This window comes from Geotrypetes seraphini, chromosome 5, assembly GCF_902459505.1.
Source record: "Geotrypetes seraphini chromosome 5, aGeoSer1.1, whole genome shotgun sequence".
NCBI lineage: Eukaryota > Metazoa > Chordata > Amphibia > Gymnophiona > Dermophiidae > Geotrypetes > Geotrypetes seraphini.
This window is the reverse complement of record NC_047088.1, coordinates 174893376-174912923: the sequence shown is the minus strand read 5'-3', so window position 1 is coordinate 174912923 and position 19548 is coordinate 174893376. Positions and strand designations below refer to the sequence as shown.

General features: G+C 44.2%; 1 protein-coding gene across 13 annotated transcripts in view; it reads right to left on the bottom strand.

Moving 5' to 3' along the window:
• ANKRD44 (ankyrin repeat domain 44) overlaps window positions 1-19548 on the bottom strand; it is a 417689-nt gene that overhangs the window by 159545 nt on the left and 238596 nt on the right. For all 13 annotated transcript variants that reach the window (XM_033944467.1, XM_033944471.1, XM_033944473.1 and 10 more), the window contains exons 7-10: window positions 18889-19031; window positions 15187-15399; window positions 13254-13332; window positions 674-788 (exon numbers count right to left, since the gene is read on the bottom strand). In XM_033944467.1, coding sequence (XP_033800358.1) covers window positions 674-788; window positions 13254-13332; window positions 15187-15399; window positions 18889-19031 — 550 coding nt within the window. The remainder of the gene's footprint in view (window positions 1-673; window positions 789-13253; window positions 13333-15186; window positions 15400-18888; window positions 19032-19548) is intronic.

Below are 19548 nucleotides of genomic sequence, written 5' to 3'. Positions count from 1 at the left end.
TCATATCCTGCAGTACTATACTTTTATTCTTATGCTCTTTAAAGCCATACAGACCATGCCATCTACTTCCTTGCAGCCAGCGGTTTAAGTGTAGAAGTCTATATAACTTACTTTTTTACAGTGTCTACTAGAGAATGACACGGGAACAAATTTTCCCCCATCCAAATTCATTTCCCGTCCCGGTGAGTTATTTTCCTGTCCCTGCCCCATTCCTGCAAGCTCCGTCCTCAGCTGCACAAGCCTCAAACACTTTAAAATCATAAATGTCCGAGGATTGTGTGTTTAAGGCAGAACTTACAGGAATGGGTCACGGACAGGGACAAAACTCACGGGATCGGAACGGGGAAATTGAGTTCCTGCAGGGATGGGGAAAAATTTGTCCCCGTGTCATTCTCTCCTTAAGTTGGAAATTCATACTTGAAGGCTGAAGGTTCTCTAGATGGCAAAACCTCTCTGCAAATTTCAAGTTTCTTCTCCATTGTATTTTGTTCTTTCTATACAGAAGATTTACAAATACCTATTTTGCACACATGTTCCAAAATTTCAAAAAGGGCCCATGTAATTACTGGGAATTTACAAATGGTTAATTTAAAACACTATTCCCCCAAACTGTAGAAATCGAGTAGTGCCTCTTCTCACTGCAAGTACATCATCAATGTCTCCAGTGACTTACTTGGCCGAGTCTGCTCCACTCGTTATTAAGGTGTTAATAAGAAGTTCATGACCATATCTTGCTGCCACATGAAGAGGAGTATTGCCATCTTTATCAACACAGTCAATCTCACCTCCTGCAAAAGAGATTTTAATATGCTGTCATGCTTTTTAACTGAATTAGTCATTGCAATTTCCCTTCTCAGAGATCCTGTGTCTATATAGCTTTCCCCCAGCAGCAGGGCTGGCTTAAACATTAATGCAGGCCACGTGGTCACTTAGGGCAGCAGCTTTTGAGGGGTGGCAAAGAGCAGCTGCAGTCAAAGCAAAACAGATGACCACGACAGCCATGCAAACTCAAAAACCATCAGCATGAACGTTTACCTGCAGGAAAGGATGAAAATTTTCTTTTTTCTTTTATAATTCTTTATTCATTTTTTCATCTTTCAACATGTGTACAATACACATATCAACAATTAACAAATCACTTGAAAATCTTATCAGCAATGTCTTTATATAAATAATAATCCCTCCTCCCCCCTTCCCTGATATTAATTTCCAAATAACTCTCCAATACCCTCCCACCCCCCTTCTACTATAAAATGGTGTATCATTCACAGAAAACATGGTATTTAATCTTGACAATACAATGCTAATGGCTCCCAAATTTTAATAAAGTTTCTATAATTTCCTTTTTGTACCGCTATTAATCTTTCCATTTTATACAGATGACATAATGAGTTCCACCAAAAATTAAAACTAAGCCTACTGTGGTCTTTCCAATTATTAGTAATATGTTGAATGGCAACTCCTGTCATAATCAATAAAAGTTTATTGTTACATGATGATATCTGACTCTTTTTCCTCATAGACATGCCAAATATCACAGTATCATAAGATAACGCTACATGATTTTCCAATAAACAATTTATTTGAACCCAGATTGATTTCCAAAAGGCCAAAATTTTCAAAAAGCCTAGGTAAATGGCTTATGGAATTTGCTCTAATTTGATTTTATAACAATGTACCAATCAGGCTCAATTTTTAAAAAAAAATTGACGTCCAAAAGGCAGCATAAACTAGCACTTGGACATCTTACTAGACAAAACATCCAAGTGGACATTTTCAGCACTGACTTTCTGGTTGTTTTGTCTCCAATGCATCTAAATCTTAAGGGGATGTATTAGAGCAGGGGTGTCGAAGTCGGTCCTCGAGGGCCGCAATCCAGTCGGGTTTTCAAGATTTCCCCAATGAATATGCATGAGATCTATGTGCATGCACTGCTTTCAATGCATATTCATTGGGGAAATTCTGAAAACCCGACTGGATTGCGGCCCTCGAGGACCAACTTCGACACCTGTGTATTAGAGGCTTGATTTGGGCAGGATTAGCACTTGCACATTCGGCAGGAATAATCAAACCTTTACAGAAACAATCTTAGATGTATGGAGCTAGACCTGTTTCAAACATGCTATAATTGATAGTAATTCAAGCGACATATTAATTTTCAATTGTTTAATAATTTTTACACTTGTTGAAAGATGAAAAAAATGAATAAAGAATTTTCAAACATATATAAGGGTCAAAAAGGTGCCCAGACTGACAAGATGACCACTGGAGTGATTAAGGTATGAGCCCCCTTACTCCCCGGTGGTCACCGACACCCCCCTCCCACCATCCCAAGATCTTAAAAAACAAAAAAACAAAACCAGTACTGTCCAGCCTGTCCGAACGGCTTGCCGTTAGCTGATCACAGCAGGGGAATCCCAATCAGCTGAGCCAGTTTCCTGGAGTCCTGCTGGCTCAGCTGAACAGGGATTCCCCTGCCAGGATCAGTTGAACTGGTAAAACCGGATAGTCAAAAAACTTTTTCCAATGCCTTTGAAACCTTGACACAAAGCTCAAGTAGCTTCTATTTATAAAGGAACAAAGGGTCAGATCATAGGACCTCTTATAATTTATATATTATTCCAAGTCCACATCCTGCGACTTTGTTTTTAATCATATACACCTGTGCCTCCTTCCCCTCCCTTATATTTTTATCATGTGAAATGCAAATATATGTGCCTTCCAACAAAACATATAAAAATTGGACCATATCACTACTCCTAAAGTATCTTCCCAAATAAGTTTTCTTACTGATAACAGTTGCATTTAATGCTAATGCTGCCATGATCCCAAAAAGTAGCAAGATTCCAAGTTGCTTAGACCTAGGGATAAGTAGTACATTTCCCCAGGTCTATTTTATAAATAATTTATGAACTTTTCCTCCAGAAACTTGTCCGCTACATTAACTCTTATCACACCCTCTGGCAAAGAATTCCAGGGCTTAATTATACATTGAGGGCCAGATTCTCAAAAAAGCTGCCGAAAGTTAAGTGCCTGGATCACGCCTGCCAATGCCTAACCTATTTTATTGGTTTTAAGTGGCGCAATAATTGATCATGCTATTAAAATCCAATTAAAACAGATTTTTTTAAAAATTAGGTGACCTTTTGGACTGGCGCCTGGGTCCATGGCACCTAGCGATGCCTGGTGGCATCAAAGCCTGAAAGTGGGTATATTTAAGGGTGGCATCAGACTTTGATGTCACTAGGCGCCACTGGCCGAGATTCTACAAGGACCCTAGGCACCAGAAATGTAGGTTTGTAAAACTCTGGCCTACATTTTTAGTGCCTCGGGTGCTTGGTAGCTGCCATTCTGTAAATGGCGCCTGTCCATGACTGACACACAGAAGGCACATGTTTTCTAGGCAGGCACCACTTACAGCACTGTCCCACAAATCTTTTGAAGCTGCAGCACACTAAACTCAGAGCCATGGCTGGGGGGCATCCATAATGCATGAATGTTGACGCGATGACATTATGCACATGCGTGACATCATCACATCGACATCTGCAGTATGTAGAGGCCCTCCATACGGGGCCCTGAGCCTGCTATTGCTACTCCAGTGGGGAGGGGGGGGGTTTGGAGGAAGAGAGGTGTGGAGAGGAGGAAATATGCTGGTGAGGAGGACGACCACCAGGATGATCTCGGGGCTCAAGGGTCTCTCGTATGAAGAGAGACTGAACAAATTGCAGCTCTACACTCTCGAGGAACGTAGGGAGAGGGGAGACATGATCGAAACATTTAAGTACCTCATGGGACGTGTCGCAGTGGAAGATGATATTTTCTTTTTCAAGGGACCCTCGGCCACAAGAGGGCACCCACTCAAACTCAGGGGCGGAAAATTTCATGGCGACACCAGAAAGTATTTCTTCACAGAGAGAGTGGTTGATCATTGGAACAAGCTTCCAGTGCAGGTGATCGAGGCAGACAGCGTGTCAGACTTTAAGAATAAATGGGATACCCATGTGGGATCCCTATGAGGGTCAAGATAAGGAAATTGGGTCATTAGGGCATAGACAGGGAGTGGGTAAGCAGAGTGGGCAGACTTGATGGGCTGTAGCCCTTTTCTGCTGTCATCTTCTATGTTTCTATGAGAGGTGCCGGCCCCAGCTGACTGCCTATAGGACATGCCTCTTGCCGTGAGAGGCATGTCCTGTAAGCACTCAGCCAGCACCGGCACCTCTCCTCCTTGCCAAGATCTCGCAGCACACCTGGAATCTCACTGCAGCACACAGTTTGCAATACACTAGCTTACAGAATCAGCCCCAAGTGAAAATACATGTTCTCAGATGTTTTTTATAATGCAAAATTTAGTAACTTCATGTCATGTTCCATAGCTTTTGTATTTTTTGAAAGAGTAAACAACTAATTTATTCTTACCTGTTCTACTCCACTTAGGATTTTACAGACCTCTATCTCATCACCCCTCGGCTCTCACTTCTCAAACTAAAGAAGCCTTATCTCTAACTTTTTCTCCTACAGGAGTCATTCCATCCCCTATCATTTTGTGTTTAAATTACTGAGTCTTTTTTTCCCCCATTTTGGGAGTAATTTTCTGAAGGATTTTCCACAAGTAAAGCTGGATGGCTGTATATACACATAAAAAAATGTATGGCGACAGATTGTGTGTACTATTTCCTCGTACTATTCAGAAACATTTATGGGGCAAAGTCTGAGTGGATCAGCTGTGATGTAGTACTTACATTAAAAAAAACACTGGTATACATATATGGGTCAATATTCAGGCAGTATCGCTTAGCATTTTGCTGATCATCATTGCTATGCCTAGAAATTCAATGCTGGGCAATGTCTGGACTTTGGCATTGAATGTCTGGGTTTGCAGAGCTGGCGAAAGCATATACAGTACTCCCTCCATATTCGCAGGGGATAGGGGCAAAGCCAGCCTACGAATATAAAAAAAACGCAAATAACTTTTTTCTATTTTATTTGTGGTATTTTAGTTAAATCCCTCACAAATACCGTGAAATCGTGAATAAAACTTATTGTTTATATTCGCAATTGTTTTTAAAAATACCAAGTTATGTATTGCATTGTACACTTTAGCAGTACAATTCAAGTACTATATATTAAAGAGAAAAGTACTTTTCTCTGCACACATGTTGAAGCGCTGAACTTTTCTCTCTGCACCATCCGTGCTGGAAAAAAAAAGCACCACACTTTTTCATGGCACTCCAGGATGATAGCACAGGTAAGAACCCCCAAGGAGTAGGTGTGTTAGCCAATTTTTCATTGTTCATACTCCAGGATGATGTCATTTGGGGATGGAGCCAGGAACATAAAAACTGCAAATAATCGAAGTCGCAAGTGTTGGACCAGCGAATACGAAGGGGGGACCTGTACAGTACAATATTCAGCACTTAACAGGATATGGGGCACTGCATAAAGATAGGCTGGTTAATTGCTAAACATCACACTTAATTGGCAAAATGCTGACTCCACCCCAGAATGCCTCCAAAATAGCCTGTTTTGAGATAGCTACTGATTTATCATTTTCACTGGTGTCATTTTTCAGTTAAGTGCTACTGAAAATAAATGGTTAGCCCCGAACAAGCAATTTAACTCGTCAGGAGCCATTTCTGGCTGGTTACGTACATTACTTTGAAGGTTGACCCAGTAGAACACTTGCACACATTTACATCACCTTTGGAAAAGGTTTACATTTGTACTTCTGAATTTGCGCATTATTGGACTGACTCTAGATGCCTATTTTATAAAATCACATAGATGCCTAAGTTTTCTTTACAAAATAAGGATAAAATAGGCATCCACTTATATTTGTAGGCAGTCTGTTATGATATTATCTACTCTATGTCTACTAAAAAACAAAAAAAACATTGCTGAATTCTTCAGGCCCTTTGTCTTTTAATCACACTAATAATACATCTTTCTCTATTTTCTAAACTGATTTTGGAGGAATACGAAACCCCGCCAGCACTGGTACTTCTGCCAGTTTTTATTTTATGCATATAGGTTATGGAAATGGGAATTGAGGAAAATGTCATCATAAGGATGTCGCGAATGTAGACTCAATAATGAACTAGTTGGAAGAAGTGATGTAAACCAATAAATGATACTGAGAAACATAGACAAGACAATTCATTCAACATCCAACAACAAAGGGAAATATGGTAAAATTATGGTCTTACCTGTTAATTTTCTTTCCTTTAGAAGCAGCAGATGAATCCAGAGACTAGTGGGTATAGCTCACATCGACCAGCAGGTGGAGATAGAGAACTGATTAACAGTTGGCCTTAAAGCCTGGTGTTCCTCCTGTTGATTCAGTTATGCACTTTGCCCAAGCATCCCGAAAGGAGAATGAGCATCCACAAAACTTCATTCCAGTAGAAAATGTGCCCCTCAGCAATGAAATAATACAATTACCAACCATAGCCCAACTAAACAAACAAACAAACAAACACCCTACACACAGACAGTGCACTTGGGGAGGGGCTCTGGATTCATCTGCTGCTTCTAAAGGAAAGAAAATTAACAGGTAAGACCATAATTTTACCTTCCATAGCAAAGCAGCAGATGAATCCAGAGACTAGTGGGATGTAGCAAAGCAAACTCAAACCGGGTGGGACGCCAATGCCGCCTCTGCCAGCACTGCAGCGCCAAAACTTGCCTCCGAACGGGCCGCTACGTCTAAACGGTAATGCTTTGAAAAGGTATTTCCCGACGACCAAGTGGCCGCCCGGCAAATTTCCTCTAAAGACATCCCCCCGGACTCCGCCCAAGACGTAGCCAATGCCCGAGTGGAATGAGCATGAAGGTGCTCCGGTACTTTCTTCCCTGTCAACACATAAGCCGAAGCAATAGTTTCCTTGACCCAACGCGCAATGGACGCTTTAGACGCCGCCATCCCCTTGTTTTTACCCGCGAACAACACGAAGAGATGGTCCGACCTACGAAAATCATTCGTCACCCCCAAATAATGGAGAAGCATACGTCGTACATCCAGTAGACGCAAAGACAAAAATCATTTTCCCCCAATCCTCCTTCCGGAAGGATGGAAGGAACAAACTCTGGTTCCCATGAAAGGAAGAAATAACCTTAGGCAGGAAGGACGGCACCGTACGCACCGACACCCCAGTTTCCGAAAAACGTAAAAAGGGTTCTCTGCAAGAAAGCGCCTGTAGTTCCGATACTCGCCTTGCTGAAGCCATCGCCACCAAAAACACTGTTTTCAGCGTGACATCTTTCAAAGTGGCCGCTGACAGGGGCTCAAAAGGTGCCCCCTGCAACTTCCCAAGGACGAGTTTAAGGTTCCATGTTGGACAAATTCGCTTTACCGGCGGGCGGATATGGTGAACCCCCTTGAGGAAACGGACCACGTCCGGCTGTGAAGCGAGCGTTGAGCGAGCCACCCGGCCCCTGTAACAGGCAATGGCCGCCAACTGAACCTTTAAAGAGTTATAGGCTAACCCTTTCTCTACGCCCTCCTGCAGGAAAGCAGGAATAGCTGGCAGAGATGCATGGAAGGGCGCAATTCCCTGTCGTCCACACCATGCATCAAAAATCTTCCAGACTCTCGCATAGGAGGCTGAAGTCGAAATTTTCTTAGCTTTAAGCAGGGTGGCAATCACCTGTTCTGAATAGCCCTTCTTTTTTAGCCATGACCGCTCAATAGCCAGGCCGTAAGACCAAAGCGGGCCGGATCTCCCATCAAGATTGGACCCTGAGTTAGTAAGTCCGGAGTTACCTGGAACGTTACCCGATCGCCTACAGAAAGCTGAATCAGATCTGCGTACCACGGCCGACGCGGCCAATCCGGAGCCACCAGGATCACTCTGCCGTGAAAGCGAGAGATGCGTTGTAACACCCGACCTATCATGGGCCAAGGCGGGAACACATACAGAAGGGAATTTGGAGGCCATGGGAGAGCTAACGCGTCCACCCCCTCCGAGCCCTTCTCCTTGCGTCTGCTGAAGAACCAAGGCAACTTCGCATTGCGGGACGAGGCCATGAGATCCATCTCTGGCAACCCCCAACGACGGACTAGCAGGCCGAACGCTCGAACAGACAACTCCCACTCGCCCGGATCTAGAAGATTTCTGCTGAGGAAGTCCGCTTGCACGTTTTCGTGACCTGCAATGTGTGCCGCCTGACAGAAGCGGAACATGCCCCTCTGCCCACCGAAACAATCTTCTTGCCTCTTCGGCCAACTGCGGACTCCGGGTGCCCCCCTGACGATTGACATATGCGACCGCCGTGACACTGTCCGAAAAGATCCTGGTCGGCCTGTCCTGAATCAGTGACTGAAAAGCCCGCAGCGCCAGCCTGATCGCTCTTAATTCCAGCAAATTGATGGGCCACTGGGCCTCCTGGAAGGACCACACCCCCTGCACTGAAGTTTGCAGGCACTGGGCCCCCCAGCCCCGCAGACTGGCATCCGTTGTAACTACCACCCAGTCCGGCGTGGCCAACGGCATGCCCCTCCAAAGATGCAACTCGTGGAGCCACCAGTGCATGCTGCGAGCTGCTCGAAGACTCCATTGGAGACGCACATTGTAGTTCAGAGAAGCTGGGGACCAGCGAGAGAGCAGAGACTGTTGTAAGGGCCTCATGTGGCACCGAGCCCAGGGGACCACCTCCAGAGTCGCCACCATGGAGCCCAGAACCTGTACATAATCCCAAACTCGAGGTCTGGCCGACCCGAGAAGTAGGCGAATCTGAGCCTGCAATTTCTCCCCCCGGTCTCGGGGTAGAAACACTTTCCCCAGAGCCGTGTCGAACCACACCCCCAGATGCACCAACGACTGCGACGGGGACAGAAAACTCTTGGGAAAGTTGACAATCCACCCCAACGACTGAAGGAGAGAGATTACTCTCTGAGTTACCGACAAACTCTCCTGTCTGGACGAGGCGCGGATCAACCAGTCGTCTAAGTAAGGGTGTACCCGAATCCCTTCCTTGCGTAGAAAGGCGGCTACCACCACCATGACTTTGGAAAAGGTGCGGGGAGCCGTTGCCAGGCCAAAGGGCATTGCCCGAAACTGATAATGCTGGCCAAGAATCGCAAACCGCAGATACCGCTGATGCGGAGGCCAGATCGGGATATGGAGGTACGCCTCCTTGAGATCGAGGGACGTGAGGAACTCTCCCGGTCTTACAGCCGCAATAACCGAGCGTACCGTCTCCATCCGGAAATGGCGAACACTGAGAAATCTGTTGACCCCTTTGAGATCCAGCACCGGTCTGAATGACCCCCCCTTCTTTGGTACAATGAAGTAAAGGGAATATATCCCGCGGCCTACCTCTTCCGGGGGCACCGGTACCACCGCCCCCAGATCGAGCAGCACCTGAAGAGTCATGCGGACCGCGTCTCCCTTGGCCGCCCCATTGCACGGGGACACCAAGAAAGAATCTACGACGGGAGAGGCGAACTCCAACTTGTACCCTTCTTGAACAATGTCCAACACCCACTGATCTGACGTGATTGTGGCCCACTCCGCCCGGAACGCCGAAAGCCGGCCCCCTAAGGGAAAGGCGGAGGGAGCCAAGCCCCCGTCATTGTGGAGTGCGATTGGCTGGGGTACGTGTTGGCTGCCCTGAAGAGGGTTTCGTCGTACGAAAGGAACCCCTCTGCTGAAACCTAGGTCTCGAAGCAGAGAACGAACCAGATGCAGATCTGAAGAAAGGTTTACCAGACCTGGATCTCCTAACATCCCTGAAGCGCGGTCTAGACGATGAGGACCTCACCGGGGGCCTAGCCCTATCCTCCGGTAAACGCTGAGTTTTGGTATCCCCAAAATCCTTCACCAGTTTATCTAAATCTTCTCCAAACAATAAACCCCCTTTAAAAGGGAGTCTCACCAGCCGAAGCTTGGATGCTGCATCTGCCGCCCAATGACGGAGCCATAAGGATCTGCGTGATACCACCAAAAGAGACATCTGTTTCGCAGACGCCCGAATAATATCATATAAGGAGTCTGCCAAATAAGCCAAGCCTGACTCCAAATCAGCCAGCTCCGAAGGGACAGAACCCCCAGACTCCATTAAATTATCGGTCATCCTTTGCGACCACTGCAGACATGCTCGCGCCGCATAAGAGCTGCAGATTGCGGCCTGTAAGGTAACCGCAGCTACTTCAAAGGACATCTTTAGTGAAGATTCAATCTTCCTATCCTGCGCATCCTTCAATGTAACCCCCCCTTCCACCGGTAAGGTAGTCTTTTTGGTTACCGCTGCCACCAAAGCGTCCACCCTGGGTAATCTAAACTTATCCAGTTCAGTCGGGTCAACCGGATACAAGAGCCGCATGGCTTTTGCCACTCTTAAACTGGCCTCCGGCGTATCCCATTGCGCCGAGATCAGCTCCTGCATGGCTTCATGCACCGGAAAGGACTTAGGTGGCCTACGTGTACCTGCCATCAGGGGGTTACCCGAAATATTCAACCCCTGCAAAGCCTTAGAAATCAAGGAAGCCAGTTCCTCTCTATGAAACAGACGGAGAGCTGAAGGATCATCAACTTCCCTACCTGGGGGATCCTCTGCTTCCCAATCTAAGACCTCACCTTCCTCCAACGATTCAGGAAGAGAGAAAGGGGATAATGGAAGATTACCTTCTGCGTCCGCGGTCGCGAGTCTGCGTTTTTTCGCCCCCTGCGACCGCCCAGGCGACAACATAGGACCCGTAGCCGGTCCGGTATTATCATAGGTCAAACCAGTAGAGGTGGACGGCCCAGGGAGGGACGGACCGGTCACTGGCACTGACTGGGCAGGCTGCAAGCCCTGCAGCAGAAATGCTCGGTGCAACAACATAATAAATTCAGGGGAGAAGGCACTCAATCCAAGTGACGCTGACCCGCTCAGATCCATGCCTGGGCGCGAAGCCGCGACGTCCCCAAGCGGTCCCGGCTCCCCGAACGCCGCTGACCCCCCCTCAGCCGTGGAAGAGTCTTGCAGCACCCCCGAGTCGCTCTTGAGAACCGGGGACTTAGACCGTGCCTCTCTGACATGGGAGATGGCTATATCACAAGCCTGCAGGAAAGCGTCTTCTGCCGGTGAATCCGAACAACCGGCAGAACAGATGCCGGACAGTGCTCTGCGCTTCCCACAGCGTGAGCACCGCTGGCTAGCTTCCGCTGCCATCTCACAAACCGGCGACTCAAAAAACTTTTTTTTTTTTGTTGCACACACGTGGCGACTCGCCGCCGACCGCCGACTCCGCCCACCAGCTACCGCGGTCTTCGTGAACGAGAAACCGAACACAGCCCAATAAATCAGAAAGCCAAAAACTTACTCACCAACCTTTCCCCCGCTCAATCTGGCCAGGTTACAGCTGGTAATTGCCCTGAAAGCCGACTCGAAAACGGCACGGCTCAGCACAGGCAGGAAGTCCTTTTTTTTTTTTTTTTATACTGGAATGAAGAAACAAACTCCTGCAGTGGCCAAGGAAATCCCTCAAACAAACGGAGGGGAGTGTGGAGAAGGGACCTGGGAGGGCCCAGGTGTAGCTCCCAAAGCCGGCACCGCTCAGCCAGGCACCCCTGTCCTACTGAAGAGAACTAGTCTCAACAGAGGAAGCCACAGGAACACCACATAAACCGGCCCCAGCCAGAATCCAGGAGCTAACGAGTAAGCTCCATCCCTGCTGGGAGATAGAGCAAAACTGAATCAACAGGAGGAACACCAGGCTTTAAGGCCAACTGTTAATCAGTTCTCTATCTCCACCTGCTGGTCGATGTGAGCTATACCCACTAGTCTCTGGATTCATCTGCTGCTTTGCTATGGAAGTATGATTCCTGACTCATGCGTTCCATATCCCAGGTGAAACAGAGCTCAGGAGGCAATGTACACAACCCACGTAGGGCAGCAGAGTCACAGTCATCATGCATTTGAGACAAGCAGTAAACAAAGGGTCCAAGATCAGGAGTGTTGCAAGCCGCAAATTAGCCCTGTATGATATGCCCTCAAATTCTCCAGTCCACTTGCATCACATCTGCAAGTGAAGTCAATGGACAGGCACAAATTTGGCATCCCAGATTCCCTTTATCCTGTGCACTGGAGGCACATAACTAGCTATTTACCTTAATTGGGAAAGGCCAGACTTCTATGATTTGCACATTGATTATGACTAGACAGATCTGGAAGGGCTGGAGTGGCATTTCAATGGCAGCTCAAGTAATTGGGGAACAAGGTCAATGCTGTGCCCTGACAGATCTGATTATGTTGGAGTGGGCTTTAATGGAACAAGTCCAGTGTCAGGCATAATTCTATGGTTTGTGCCCCAAAACTGGCAAGTGCAGATCAAGTATGCAATATGTTAGATTGCTTCATACTTTATACTCTGAGTTCACCTGGTTGGGCAGACTGGATGGACTGTGCACATCTTTAGCAGCTGTCATCTACTCTGTTACAACCCTGCCCATGATCACAAGTTTCTGGAGGGAACCCTCAGGCATGATCGCTAACTAAAAGACTGCCACTGCCATGACATGGTCAAAAGGTTGGAAAGTGACATAAAATATGGGCAAAATTCTGAGGTAGTTGTGTAAGATGGTTCATAGACAGCAATTTTATGTTGGGTGCATACTATAAAGTAAAATAGGCACCTACATTCCTTTATAGAATACTAGCATAGCCAGGTATATGTACACATATGAACTTTGGTGTAAGCACATACACCAGCCATAGAGCTTGTGTAAATGCTTGTGCCTAGATTCAAGAGATATGAGCAGAAGTTATAGTAGTCTACAAGTTACATGCATAAGTGTGAGTCCCATACTCTTCCCATGTGAACATCCACCTATAAAATATTTACTATCAAAGATATGCATAAATACTGTATACAGATTAGAACTAACCAGATATCTGCCATTTGCGCATATGATGTGCACATACATATATGCAAATATTCTGATCATTTAAAATTAGTATATATAAATAAAAAGGAGAAATCCTACTACAATAAACATAGAAAACAATCTAGACCTCAGACAGTGATGGACATATACATATTGCACTTACATCTCAACAGCTTAAGGAGGAAAAAGCCTCAGACGACAATGCAAGTGCAATGTGTATATTTCCACCAAGTTTACATTTAAAATTAATCCAATAGTGCCAGCCCTAGTCATCAGTGAGTTGGATGCTCCAAGGAAGAAGAAAAATTAAATTGTACCCTTAAATTTATTTTTCTTGCTTTGATACATGTTTGAGAAGAATGAGCAAGAAACCATCTTTCTTACCGTTCTGAATTATGGTTTGTGACCGAGTGAATCTTCCATGCACAGCAGTCATATGCAGGGGACTTTTTCCATCTTTGCTCTTTGAAAATAAAAATAGAAGTTTAGCATTAATTATTTTAACCATTTTTTGTTAACATCAAAAATTATATATCAATCGCCTGGCTACTTTGCATGGCTTGATCGGAAAATGGGCAATCAAGGGGAAAAACACACGGTGAGCAGTTTTATGAATCGGGTCAGTAAAAGGGATCTTCACTAAAGCTGCGATAACAGGTTTAGCGACAATCGATGACATTAGTGCATCTAGCCCAAAGTCACTTAGGACTGAATTCTATATACTACGGCTAAAGCTGCTAACACAGATCTGTGCACATTGCTGATTTGAATGTGTAACTTAATTAGCGGATAATTGTGAAGGGGCATACAGCTATGTGTAGAGGATGACCAAATTTCAGTTTTGGATTCCACACTGAAACCAGATTGAAATATGGGCTTGAGTTTTGACTGAAAATGCAGTGAGCGGGGGGGGGGGGGAGGAGAAGGTTGGGAGGAGGACTTTTTTGTTTGGGTGTGGGGGAGGGAGCGGGGGGGGAAGTTTCACTTACAATTTTGATTTTTACTAAAACCAAGAGGCCAATTTTGGCTGCAGTTTCAGGGCTGGACGGACTAAAATCGTTAAAATCCCGTGGGTCACTGTGGGGCCAACAAAATGTCTGATTTGAAAATGGTAATCAAAGTCAAATAACTGCATACAAATATAATTCCATTCGATCGGTCGTTGGAAAAGTGACTTTCAGACATGTGCAGAGCCAGCAGGGGAAGCCCCGAAGCAGCCTCCTGCCACTCAGCTATTTGGGGCAGGAAGACTGTTCTCTTTATTTTTAATGAGCACAGATACACCGGGCAGGGAAAGGCTCACCATTTTGAAGAGGCGGGCCTGCTGGCAGGAGGGACTGGGCATCCCGCCTGCTGCCTTCTTCTGTATAAGGTACAAGAGTGGGTCAGGAGTGTGTGGGGGAGGGGAGAGTCCTGGTTTCCAAGGCAGGAGGGAGTGGACATCCCGCCTGCCGATCTTCATTAGGGGGGGGGTCGAGAGGTCCAGGGTTTTGTGGCTGACAAGAGAGGTGCACATAAAATGCACTTTTAACACACCCATATATGGCAGACCTGTCTGTAACACAGTTAGACCTGTTGGTAATTTCAGGTCTTTACAAGTCGGTGCTAGATTTTGTACATGCCTAAGAGATGTTAGGGCATCGGTCGGACTGCTAGTTTTAATATTAATGACCTACTTTTAATACTAATGAGCTCATTTGCATAGCAGAGTCGGAGGTTGCAATGAACGCACAGAAAAGGCTGTGGTGAGCCGTTGTGTGCATCAGTCGGTAAATTACTTCAACACCAAACCAATTCAAACTGGTTGAGCGACAATCGTTAAACACATGGTGAGTTTAGTACATCTGGGCCTCAGTTTCAGAAGAAACTGAAGATCTTGAGTTCAGTTGGGCTCTATCTGTGTCATTAAACGATATACATAATTATAGAATGCTATCAGTTGAATGCATTGCATGGTGCTCTTAGGTGCACTAACTTACACAAGTTCCTGAATTAGTTTTCTATAATGGGTTGTGCATGCCTTAGTGCCATTATATAACTGATGCTAAGGGCACCCCTATTGTGGTATCTACATCTTGGCACCGAGTTATAGAATTCTCCCCCAAATGAGGAAGACCATAGCTTAGCTGGTGTATGAGAACCAATAAGAAGAGAAAAAAAGCATAAAGTGATACTTGTCCTACCTACATCAGTCAACAGACCACATTTACCAGACAAGAAAACTGACAAATTTGTTAAGGTATTTCATATCTATGGTGTCACCAGCATGAACAAAATCTAGAAACTAAAAATGAAAAACCTGAAACAAAGCTTTTACCTGAAGGTTAACATCTGCCCCATTGTTCACCAAGAGCTCAAGACATAATGCGCCATGAGTGGAGGCAGCTGCAAAATGTAAGGGGGTAAAGCCTTTGTTATTTGGCTGATTTACATTAGCACCGTAGTCAATCAACTCATTAACTACAGCATCCTGTCCATTATAGCAGGCGATGTGAAGTGCAGCATTCCCATAGATGTTGACGTCATCAATCTGCAAAGAAAAAATATAAAAATGGTAAAAAAATCAATTTATTATTTCCTGTACTGTAATGAAATATACATTGTGTATGAGAAACTAGAAGCTCTCTTCAACTAGAAGAGAAAGATTGATTTTCAAAATTGACACTTTTTATTTCACCAGCTGGCTTTTTCTTTTCAAGGGGTACTATAAACTCCCTGTAGAATTAAAAATCTATAATTTTCACAATGAGAATCATGACATCCTACTACAAACAAGAAGGCATGGAAGAGGGCTAGTAATTGTCACCGGGAGTGGTTACTACAACCTAACAACAAAGGGGGAAATGGTAACTCTATGGTATGTGTCCTCCCCTATTTAGTAGACAGTTATAGGATTTGTCAAATAATAAAGCGGCATTGGTCAGTGTTACAAGTTATTCCTGACCTAATAGAACCCCCCAAGTTTGCTTACCATCGTGGCCGTAATGTAGGGGAGATGCTACGGCATAGGGGGGAACTGTGAGAAACCAGAGGAGTGGATGGAGCCATGTGTATACTGCAAATATGTCAAGCAGGGCCATGAATTGCAGATTTCAAGTGATGGTAGATATAAGAAAAAGTTTAAATTACTCACGAACACTGATTGCAGGTCTAAGGCAGTGGTATCTTGTATTATATGCCCCTGTGATAAGTTTTATATCGGCCACACTAAAAGAAGTATTAAAATCAGGATAGCGGAACATTTAAGTAATATCCGCTGTGGCCGGCTGTCGGCTCCTCTGGTTTCCCGCTGGGTAGAGATGGGTCATGTGAGTAAAGATTTACGTTACACTGTGTTGTTACATCTACTTACTTGCAGGGGGGACGTTACACAGATTTTAATGGAGAAAGCACATCGGTTTATTTTTAAACTGGCAAACCTTAAGCCCCAGAGGACTTAATAATGAGATTGATTGGTTCCAGATGTAGAGTGCCGGATCTCCCATTTATATGGCAGCAAGTTTGCTGACTAGTAATGAGTTAGAGGGAGGAGTTTGGGCATGTGACCCTGGGCTCCCTATTTTAAGATGGGGTAGGAAGTCAGTGGCTTGTTGTTAGATAGTAGCCTGTTCTGTTTGAGCAGTTTGGATGGGTCCATTATTGGAGGCTGTTTCTAGGTATTCTATGGCAATTTGTTTAATGTATTGATATATTTTGTAAACAGCATTAGTGTTAATGTTTTTGAAGTGAGATGTTTTAAGTTATATGTTTTTTTGATTGATAGATAATCCCTTCCTGAGGAAGCACAAGGCGAAACTCGAGTAGAAGGGAAGATAGATGTATTTTTTGGCTTCCAGAAATTATTATTAGTTGCACAAGCACTTTATGACACCAGCTGCCCATCAAGTGACCATCAGAGAAGTATCAACCACCACAAAAGATAAGTTAACTTTATGGTAAATGGATGTTAGATTGTTGTATGGTGATACAGACATCAATAGTGCCATGATGGTCTGACGGCAGCCGGTGTTCTGTGTTTTTACACTTGAACACTAAGGTTGTGAGTCTGAGCACTATTTAAATTAATAAATAAGTTCCATAAAGTCACAATGAATAAAGCACGGAGTGAGACAAAGCCATAAAGCTAGAGAAGACAGCTAAATACTTAGGAGCAAATTCTCATAATGGTGCCATTAGTTAGGTGGCAGTAGGTGCCCTATTGCTGCCTAACTTAATTGTTTCCATTGGTTCAATCAGAGCAGTAATTGACTGTGCTGGTTAAAAAATAATTAAAATGTAGTTTTAAAAAAATGGAGGTGAAAAAATGGCACCTTTCTCCTGACTAAAGAGGCACCTAAGGACACCTATGGCCACTGTAGGTGTGGTTAACGCCGGAAGTGGCCTTAGGCATCTTTAGGCACCTCTTTAGATAATAATAATAATAATAATAACAGCTTATATACCGCAATACAAAAGATTATGCGGTTTACAAAAGATTAAGCAAAGGTACAAATTGACTGACTTCAAGAGGGGAAGAAGAAAGGGAAGTAATTAGACAGGAAATTCATTGTTGAGGAGAAAAGTGATCAAAAGGACAGTAGGTCGCTATTGAGAGGAAAGAGATAAGTGGATCAGTTGTCAAGATGTTTTAGGAACAGGTGTGTTTTTAGACGTTTCCTAAATTCCTCATAAGTAGAGGGCGAAAGTAATTGTTCTAGGTCTTTACCCCATGATGCTGCTTGGTGTGAGAGAAGGAATTCATGGTGTTTTTTCAGTTTGCAACCTCTCACTGGGGGGGAAACGAAGTTGGAATGTGAACTTCTCTTGTGTCTGTTGGTTGAGAAGGAGAAAAGGTCAGTAATGTATTTGGGGGCAAGTCCGTGTAATGCTTTAAAGCAGAAACAGGCAAATTTGAACTTTACGCGTGCCTTCATCGGCAGCCAATGTAGCTGCCGGTAGTAGGGTGTCACGTGGTCAAATTTTTTTAGTCCAAAGATTAGTCTGACTGCCGCATTCTGCAACAGTTGTAGGCGTCGCATATTTTTTTGGGAAATTGCCAAATAGGCGATGTTACAGTAGTCTAGCAGGCTTAGTACGAGGGATTGGACTAGGATTCTAAAAACCGATGTAACAAAAGGGATCTGAGTTTCCAGAGAGAGAAAAATCCCTTTCTGATTAAGGAATCTACTTGGTCTTTCATGGTTAGGCATGATTTAGATGTGATTCTCATGAAAGGTAGATGCTGGAAATGTACCCTAGCCTACAATTTTGGTACCTAACTTTTACCTAGCCGCACTACTCCAAACCTCACTCTTGTATGATTGACACATGATCAGCGGCCATTTTATAGACAGCCATCAATAACGGTGCCATTTGTAGAGCTAAGGATGGACAGTTTACAGATATCCAATTTACATCCGAGAAAACCACTTTGAAACCTGTCTTCTGAAGGTCTAACACATGAGTGTCCCCCCACTGTGTTGACAGCAAAGGTACAAAGAGATCTTCACAGGAAAAGGAAAAAGAAATGTGCAAGAATTCTTTTCTTGTCTTGGTCAGGGCAGTTACCTAAGGAAATCAGAATGTTCTTTTCATTTTCCAGTTCATGGCAACCTGAAATTTGAGATGGCCATGCACTGAATCTGTCAGTCATGCCAAGTACAGAGATTTTGACTTTTGGACCATTTTGGATAAGACATACATTTCCCAAAGGGTGAAATCAATTTCTCTCAGCAATTACTCGGGATATTACAAACCAGAGAAATCACAGGTAAGGAGGCGAATGTTTATTTATTTATTTATTCAATTTTCTATACTGTTCTCCCAGAGGACCTCAGAATGGTTTACATGAATTTATTCAGATACTCAAGCAACCAAGAATGCATGAAGATCATTGAACAACATTTCAAGTATCGAACACCGACTTGGGGTGTAACCAATACAAAATAAAGAGATACTCCAATCAAGTTTCCAAGCTTAGTCATGTTATTTTATTTTACTTTTTTTTTTTGTAAGCCATAATTATTCTAACACAGCTTACCTCCACACCTAGATTTAAGAGGTGTTTGACAACATTAATCTGCCCATTCGATGCAGCTGCATGAAGTGGAGTGTAACCTTTCTTGTCCTTACATGTAACCTCTGCACCATGGTTAATCAGCAAAACAACTACTTCCAAATGACCTGAAAACATGAAGAAGGATAAAGGAAGCAATCTTCAGGCACAGTTTATGTTATTTTAAGTAATTATTGCCTATTGATTCCTTCTGTACTACTATATAACAAATGTACATGAATATATTTCTTCAACATTATTATTATATTATGAAGTTTTTATACACTTCTCCCTCTGTATTCGCGGTTTCAGCAATCGCGGTTTTGATTATTCACGGTTTTTAGCTTGCTGGCTCCTCCCCCCCAAAAAATTATGTCAGCTTGCATAGAGATATCGCTGATTCCAAGCGTTTACAGAGAAAATCGCTGATTCCCAGCACTTTCTTCACCGTGTTTTGCCTCTCCTTCAGGAACAGGCCAGGTCTCCCACCAAGTTATTCATGGTTTCACTATTTTCACGATGGTTTTTAATAGAAAGCAGCAAATAACATATGAAAAAGTTATTCGCGGTTTTTCTGTATTTGCAGTTCTGTTAATCCCCTATCACAATGAACACGGAGGGAGAAGTGTATACCGCTGTAACCCT